The following is a 9,068-nucleotide window of genomic DNA, read 5'->3' as shown; positions in this document are numbered from 1 at the left end:
CCATAGAGCCCAGTAAGAGGTTTATAAACTTTATACTCCATTTTACCGTCAGCAGGCCATGAAATACGGGAGAACTGCGCCACTGGGAGGGGAAAGTCCCCTCCAAACACAACATGTTATAACTTAAAATAATAAAGAAAGGTCAAACCCCTCTCTAAAAAGTCTGTCTGAGTAGGAGTGTTGAGTCGGGATCGGTTTAGCTATTTAGCTCATTACAGGTATAAGGACCTGATATGTACAGTGGAAACCAGATCCTACTTCAGCACTTGAACAGGCTCACCAGGTTCTCTGTGTCTCCCAAGGCTGAGATAGCAATGTCTGAACTGCAGGTTATAAACCCTGCTGAAAATTCATCTTAAACCAGCATAAACTAGTCAAGCATAAGCTGGTCAAACTGGATGTGTTTTCAATGCTTTTAGTTGGTCAACAAGCTGACCAGCTAAACTGGTCAGATAGTCAACCAGTTTGACCACCAGCTTACTCTACTAGCCTAACCAGCTTTGTCCAGCTAAAGACCAGCCACAGACCAGCTATGACCAACTAGAAGTGTCAAAAACACACCTTAAACCCGCTTAGAATCTCAGCAGGTTCTATAAGATGCTTTGCGGATATCACAGCAGCATGGGGGAGTTTTTATCTTCTCATACCTGCAGCATTTTCTGTAAAAACATACTGTCACTGCCCACTGTAGGACTGTCGGACTGCAAGAGCTAGTCAAGGATTTACTTTCTCTTATTGATCCCCATTAGCAAATGCATCTCACAGGCCTGATGCCAGTGTATTCGCTGTGCCCTATGAACACTACATAACCTTACACGACCACTGCATCTTAAGTGTAAATGGTGAACTTGGTGAAAAGTGGCTAACAAGGTGCCAAATTGCTCTTATCAGGAGGCACGCTACGTTTTCTCTTCCCTGCAATATTCTGCGTTCCCTTGCTGCCTCCCTTGCAGCTCAGTGGCTCGATCTGGTTTCACGCCTCCACGCCCCTCCACTGAATCTGGTCTTCAGCACTGACTCGCAGTAATATTTACTCACGCTCTTCCGAGTGACACAAAGGAAAATAAATAAATGTGCAGTTTTTTTCCCTCTCTTATCTGTATAACATTCGACGGATGAATATTGTGTGCGCTTGTGTTGCACTGTACATCACACATGCAGTGTTCTTAAAGGAGGTCTTTAATGCGAGATCCCGTCTACTGTACATCACAGTCTTAGTTGTGTCCTGGCAGGACTATCTGGCTTCCAGAAGAGAGAGTGAAAGTCACAGTGATACTTTCACCGTGATCACTTGGCTTCAATGGAAACCCCAAGTGATAAAGGATAAATTACATTTCAGAGCTAGAGGTGAATTAATAAATCATAATATACAAATAAATAAAAGGGAGAGGAGATGTGCTTTCATGCCATTAAAAAGGAAAACAGCTCCACATTGGAGCAAAACGGATGGTGCTGTAAAGAGCTGTCATTCTCGGCAGGCGTCAAAAACCTCTTCACAGCAAAACCGCATTTTGTGATGTTTCAAATAAATTAATGGTTACTCACGAAAGAGAGAGTGACCTAATGCATTCCCTCAAAACTATGAGAACCCAAGCGGCCGATAAATTAAAAAGCCAACATGAAGTCAACCGGGAATCAAACAAAATGAAGGCATAAAGGGGGGGGTGGGGGGCAATAAGAGATGCTGTGACAAATTCCTTACTACGGAATGTTCTTATTCTGATTGGTTCGCCCAGGTAGCAGTGTCTTTTTTATATGTAGTTTTACTTCGTATTTTGTCGCTTGCGTCGTAAAACATTATTACGGAAAATTCTGAAACATCACACACATACACGGACACCAAACGGGAGAGGAGAGTCGTCACTACATGTATTTCTTTTTTAAATACCAGTAGGCGAAGTACCCCATCCCACCCAGAGACCCCATGAGGAAGGAAGCCCCGAAGAAAGAGGGGGGCTTTTTCTTCACCATGCGGAAGGCGTTGGGCAGGACAGCTGACAGCAGTGTGGTGTGGATGTCCCCCAGGACTTTGCGGAAGGCGTATCGCTTCTGAGCGCGTTCAAAAAAGGAGCACAGGTTGGGCCGGTTCCCGTCCTCCCAGAATTTCTTGGACAGTCCCAGGAATTTGAGCCGATGCAGCGTGGCTCCTAGGCAGACGTCGGCTAAGGTGAAATCGGGGCCGCAGAGCCACAGCTCACACTTCTGACCTGCCCACCACAGGAGAATAAAAGACACAAGTGACCAACACATATTTAAGACTTTAGTTCCTTTTTAGGGCAGCCTGCAGCCAAGTGGGAAAGTTTCATGACTGAGTTCAATCCCTGGTGTAGTCACGATAAGATCTGCACAGCTGTTGGGCCCTTGAGCAAGACCCCTAACCCTGCATTGCTCCGGGGGGGACTGTCCCCTGCTTAGTCTAATCAACTGTAATCGCGTTGGATAAAAGCATCAGATAAATAATTATAATTATCATTTATTATAAAGGCATTAGGCATAACTTGTTTTATAGGTGCATGGATAAAATCTGGGATGTATATACTTATGAAAGAAATAGCTAAAAAGGCAGTTTATACTGTATAGGTTTTACCTATTAAAGCCTGAATATTATGGGGTAATTTGGAACAATAGGCTCAGTTGGAACAATTTGTGTATACAATAACAGTTCAGTAATAATAACAATCAGATCTTGTGTGTATAATACTTTAAAAACACAGATACGAAACCAGATTTATGGAATAGTTTGACAGCACCACAGCATTCCAGAGCAAAGATTTCTACCATAAGCATCAATGTTATGGTAGCAATGTTGATTATACAGTCTATAAGAGACCCCTGACCAAACCACAAAAAACCAACCTTGATATTCCAGCTTCCGTTTCTCCAGTTCGGCCTCCACCTGGTCCAGGACCATCGAGAGCTCCCCCAGGATTTTCTTCAAGTAGTTCACGTTGTCATGGTCCAGGATCTTGGCCTGGTGGGAGCAAAAATGACCAGTCAAATATCAGCCTTATTTTTATCACCCTCCTCATCACCCCACCCAGCTAGCAAGAGGAGACAGCTAGCAGCAGAACTACAGGAGACAGATAGTGACAGAACTACAGGAGACAGCTAGTGACAGAACTACATGAGACAGCTAGCAATAGTTCTACAGGAGACAGCTAGTGGCAGAACTACAGGAGACAGCTAGCAACAGTACTACATGAGACAGCTAGCAATAGTTCTACAGGAGACAGCTAGTAGCAGAACTATAGGAGACAGCTAGTGACAGTACTACATGAGACAGCTAGCAACAGTACTACATGAGACAGGTAGCAATAGTTCTACAGGAGACAGCTAATGGCAGAACTACAAGAGACAGCTAGGGTCTCTGTCCTTGGGATATGACCCTGCCTGGGTCTCTGTACTTGGTATATGACCCTGCCTGGGTCTCTGTGCTTGGGATATGACCCTGCCTGGGTCTCTGTGCTTGGGATATGACCCTGCCTGGGTCTCTGTGCTTGAGCCTACACGCATCATTTTGCATTCAAATACTCTGTGGCTCCTAGAACACACATTAAGATAAACAATTGACTCCTGTATCCCTTTATCTGTGTGTATGCATATGTGTGTCTGTGCAAGTGTGTGTGTGTGTGTGTGTGTGTGTGTGTGTGTGCGAGCGAGCGTGTGTTTGTTTTTCCCACCCAAGGGCAAAATTTATGTCTGGATATTTTTAGGGTAAATGATGACTCATTACAAAGGCATTAAAAATTTTTCCAGGCAGGAAAATGAATAACGGAATTAAAAGAAATAAAAAATCACAAAAAACATTTGGTTTCCGCTGAAGCTCTCATTCATGAATATTTATAGACAGAAAGAATAAAACACATGTACCTTAATTAAGCGTTATGGAGTGAGAACCCGTGGTATATCGCAGTTCACCCCCTAGCTGTGCCAATATCCACGATAAAAAACGCTTTTATACGCTTTACCACATTTATCTTTCAAAAAGAACATTACATTACATTAATTTTGGTTGCTAAGTAGATAACGGTGCTCAACAAATGCGAAGAAATATTAAACTCTTATAACAGTAATATAACTCTGCATTTTTAGACCACTCGAAATTTACCCAAAGTTATCATCATTTCACAGCTAGTAGCCTAAAAGCTAGCTAGCTAATGTTAGTGCAGTGGGGATACATTATTGCAATAGCGTTGCTTAGCTAAAGTTAGTGCAGCGGCTAACGTTAGTACATTATTGCTAGTAGCTAACGTTAGTACCGTTGCTTAGCTAATGGAGTGGGGATACATTATTGCTAGTACTGTTGCTTAGCAACCAATAAACCACTATTCAGCGGAAGAATACATTTACCATAAAATATAGTTCCATTTAAAAATACGATTATTTAAAGATTGTCTTGTCCTTCTTTTCTAAAATTATAAGATAAATGTGGTAACTGTTGCATAAAAGTGTTATGGAACTCAAACTTGTGGAATATCGTGGATATTGGCACACCTAGGGGTGTAAAGGCACTCCACGAACCACCCCACTAGCTGTGCCAATATCCACAATATACCATGGGTACCCTTGACTTTCATAACACTTAAACACACTGATTGAATGAATCGCTGACTGTTGAATATTAAGGTTGTCAAATATTTTATCTTATCTCATGACAAATTGGACTCATTGGGTGGCTTTCAAGAGCCTTGCAACCAACATTCTGCCTCCCCTACTTAAATTCAATTCAGTCAAAATTTAGATGCCTTCAGGGCCTGAAACAAGCAGTCCATGCTCAAAAACTACCAGCTTGTCTGAATGAAATCAGTTCTGCAAAGAAGAGTGCGCTAAAATTCCTCCAAAGTGATGTGAAATACTGAAATCAAATTATAGGAAGCATTTGGTTGCAATTATTGCTGCTAAAAGTGGTACAATCAGTTATTGTTTAAGTTTAAGGCAATTACTTTTTCACTGGGGTAACTCTTCATTAAATAAATAAAAGGCTAATTTTAAAACAACTCATGTTCCCTTGTTGAATTTTATGGCTGCATTCTGTGCATAAATTCGGTTGGTCAGCCATAGTACCAGTCAAATTACCATTTTCTGGGCTCATGTAAAATCAACCTGGTAAACTCATCAGTCCATGCACCACATAGCCAGCCAGTCACTGTCAGGGGAAATGCTCAGGAGATGAGCTTTTCTTGGACAGACGCCTGCTGCCACACTCTGAAGCATTCCAAATGAGATTAACAACATGATTATGAAACTGGAAAGGCGTAACTCCTGGGCATCATAGCTATTCACTGGAAAGCTGAAGATCGATCTGTACAGATATAGAGCACAATAAAATCACCTGCTGTGTCAACTTATTTCCAGAGCAGTTCTTATGTGCTGCAAAAGCTATGTAAGATTATCACTTCTAGCTTTTGTTCTGATGGTCAAGACAGGTTTTGCCTTTAAAAAAAATAAGCCACTTATTATAATTATTAATGACATAACCTGTTCCCCATATGAGAATAGAACATGCATGCAATCCCATTATATCTTACCAGGCAAACTACCACACTGCTACAGGAACACTGCTGTTGTTCAATGTCATTTGTTGTTATTCTGTCATTTCTAAATTTTTTCCATACTTTTATTGTGTGAAGAGCTTTCTGCTTTCTGTGTGGAAAAGCGTTCCACAAATAAAGTTATTTAAGGTATTGTTACTGAGAAATACAGATGCATCTGTGTGACTTTTTACGTAATTGGTGATGGTTATTTGAAATGGTGATTTGAAAAGGCAAAATATTTGTACAAAAAGATTTGTTTGTGTTTACGTTGCACTTAATATCGGCACTTATAAGTTGGTAATTGGCATGTGGATGGTTGGGGTTATATTTGGTAGGGTGGGGAGGGGGGTAATGTTCTGGTTCTCACCATGAGTTTCTTCTGTTTGGAGAGATATGGTTCCGTGAGCTGAGGCTCCTCATGGTCCAGTTTCATTAGCTCTGAGGCTGCATTAGCCAGGTGTCCTGGGAACAGAGTAAGACTGACCTGAGAGCAGTCACTGCCACGCACCATGAGGCCAGGAGGATGGGGTGTGTCACCATCACACCACACTTAGGCATTTAGAACAAGCTCTTATCCCAGCCCCCTTACACATGTGTGACAGTTGTACATGCAATCCATTCATACACATCAATCCACATATTTACTTGAGCAATTCAGGCCACACAAGTATGTTGCTCAAGGGTTCGACATACCATCTAGGAATCAAACTTCAACCTTGGAGTTGCAAGCCCAGTTCCCTACCCACTATGCTATACACCGTGGCACCTAAAAACGTAAAGAATGATTATTTTCCTTGCATTTCGCAAGTAATAAAACTTGTTATGGATAATTATTTGCCGACTGGACTGGTGTGCATTCAAAACCACGAAAGTTTATGATTATGAAAAGAATTTAACCGGAATGCATGCACCCAAATGAAAATAAGTCACGTTTGGTACAATGACAGCCCTGCATAAAATTACTACCTAGCTAGGTGAAAAGCTAGCTATTGGTAATAGCGTTATCATGATTGAATGCTAGTTCATGTCTTCATAAACTGGTAGCGTACTATCTTTTTCCCTTGCATTTGGGATTCATAAAAACAATCTTGACAGCAAAACATTAATGCAAACTACCACCCATGTGGATGGACGGACATTTTGGAGACTGTGGGATTTAGCGGATAAATGTCCAACAGATATTACACGTCACATAAATGTACACAGCCTCATAAAAATCATATCCTGAGTCAAGCACAGAGACAGGAGCTCCCAAACCAACAGCAGAGGCAGCAACTCCCAAACCAACAGCAGAGGCAGCAGCTCCCAAACCAACAGCAGAGGCAGCAGCTCCCAAACCAACAGCAGAGACAGCAACTCCCAAACCAACAGCAGAGGCAGCAGCTCCCAAACCAACAGCAGAGGCAGCAACTCCCAAACTAACAGCAGAGGCAGCAGCTCCCAAACCAACAGCAGAGGCAGCAACTCCCAAACCAACAGCAGACACAGCAGCTCCCAAACCAACAGCAGAGGCAGCAACTCCCAAACTAACAGCAGAGGCAGCAGCTCCCAAACCAACAGCAGAGACAGCAACTCCCAAACCAACAGCAGAGACAGCAACTCCCAAACCAACAGCAGAGGAAGCAGCTCCCAAACCAACAGCAGAGACAGCAACTCCCAAACCAACAGCAGAGACAGCAACTCCCAAACCAACAGCAGAGGCAGCAGCTCCCAAACCAACAGCAGAGACAGCAGCTCTCAAACCAACAGCAGAGACAGCAGCTCCCAAACCAACAGCAGAGACAGCAACTCCCAAACCAACAGCAGAGACAGCAGCTCTCAAACCAACAGCAGAGGCAGCAACTCCTAAATCAACAGAAGAAACGGCAGCTTCCAAATAAACGGCTGAGACAGCAGCTCCCAAACCAAATTGGGGGGAAAAGTTTAAGTTTATTTTAAAAAAGTCTAAATGAGAATACAATTTGTGATTTTTGGAATATATCTATAATGTTTGATTACTACAACTTCATCTGCACTGAAGACTTTCCTTTCATAAGGGAGGGAGGAATTTGTGAGGTACTCAGTAGAATGGTGATCCACTGCAGACCTTTCGGCACAATCCTCTGCAACAACACAAAATTATTCACTCCCTTTTGTGTCTTTCTCCTTCCCTCCCATTTCATTTCTCTCTTCCTTTTAAGGCACTGTCCCTTTTCCTCAAAAGGATACAAGCCAATGAAAATCAGAAAACCAGAGTTGGGTTTATCAACCATTCAATCAACAAACAAATAAATAAAGAATCAAAATAAAATAAAAATATTAGCCGTTAATCTTTTTATGCAGCTACTAAAGTTCTGAGCAGACCTTCCCAGTGTAAAATCCAGCTATGACCAGGTTGACATACCACCTACCAGCTACCAGCTGTTTCAAAACATGGCTAAAGCTGGTCAAACCATGTTGAGTATGCTGCAGGTCTAACTGGTCAACCAGCTAACAGCTGTTTCAAAACATAGCTTGAGCTGGGGGTTTTTTCAGCAAGGTTGTGTTGCGCTGTGGCCGTTTTTAACCTCAAGGCCTGAATGAAAGTGTGACCATTTAGAATATTGATCCATCTTCTCTGATGATTGGGTGGCATGGCAACAGTGTCAACGCTTTATTATGAGGAGTCAAATCCTGACTGTAGCAGTGGCAGACGTAGCCGCTTAGCATTGGCTTGGGAGGAACTGCAGTGAATAGTATGTGGGCCCTGGCTCTGTGTGAATCTCCTGTTAGGTTTTTGGCTGGCCCAGCCCCCTGGGATTGATTGATGGAGGGTTGGACCCCTGCTTAAACAATGACTATGTAACCCTGTACAAATAAATTGGCGTCATTTTGCTATAATTGAAAAATTAATCTTCATAAGGTCAGCACTGAGATGACACCTTGTGCCTGAGTTCCAGTGCCATGCGCAGGTGATCACCGAGTTACACTGACGCTAAGCAGTCTTAAGAAGTGAAATGTTTCAGTGCACCGTTTTGGTGCTCTCTAAGCTTGTTTGGCCAATATGGCTTTGCAAAAAAATATATTTATTACAAAAAAATAAGTGTAATAAATACCTAATAAAGTGGTCACTGAGTTCCTGTGAAATACACTCAGTGACCACTTTATTAGGTATTAATTACACTTATTTTTTAAACGCATTGGTCTTCAGCTGCTGTAGCGCATACACTTCAAGGTTCAACGTGTTATACGTTCAGAGATGCTCCTCTGCATACCACTGTTGAAATGCGCGGTTACTGGAGTTAATGTGACCTTTCTCTCAGCTTGACCCAGTATGGCCATTCTCCTCCGACGTCACCCATGCATTTTCACCCACAGAACTGCATACATTGCATTCCCCCATGTGGAATGCAATGAAGGCCAGCGGAGAATGGGCATCCCCCCTATAGCTGGGTGCCTCCCGAGATTTCTTCCCATCAGTTAGTTTTTCGGTTTGAGTGCTTTTCTCCCCATTAGGGAGTTTTTATTTTTTTTACCTCGTGAGCTATCTGGAGGTTCGGGCCTCGTATTTGCGCT

The 9,068-nt window shown here is 42.6% G+C and overlaps 1 protein-coding gene across 1 annotated transcript in view; it reads right to left on the bottom strand.

Moving 5' to 3' along the window:
- Positions 1 to 1,863: 1,863 nt before the first annotated feature.
- gdap1l1 (ganglioside induced differentiation associated protein 1-like 1) overlaps positions 1,864 to 9,068 on the bottom strand; it is a 21,036-nt gene continuing 13,831 nt past the window's right edge. Inside the window, exons 4-6 of the mRNA XM_061258599.1 lie at positions 5,902 to 5,996; positions 2,857 to 2,971; positions 1,864 to 2,207 (exon numbers count right to left, since the gene is read on the bottom strand). Of these exons, the coding sequence (XP_061114583.1) occupies positions 1,864 to 2,207; positions 2,857 to 2,971; positions 5,902 to 5,996 (554 nt within the window). The remainder of the gene's footprint in view (positions 2,208 to 2,856; positions 2,972 to 5,901; positions 5,997 to 9,068) is intronic.

The sequence above is a fragment of the Conger conger genome, chromosome 10, assembly GCF_963514075.1.
Source record: "Conger conger chromosome 10, fConCon1.1, whole genome shotgun sequence".
Taxonomy (NCBI): domain Eukaryota; kingdom Metazoa; phylum Chordata; class Actinopteri; order Anguilliformes; family Congridae; genus Conger; species Conger conger.
Note: the sequence above shows the minus strand (reverse complement) of the source record. Positions and strands in the feature narration are given on the sequence as shown.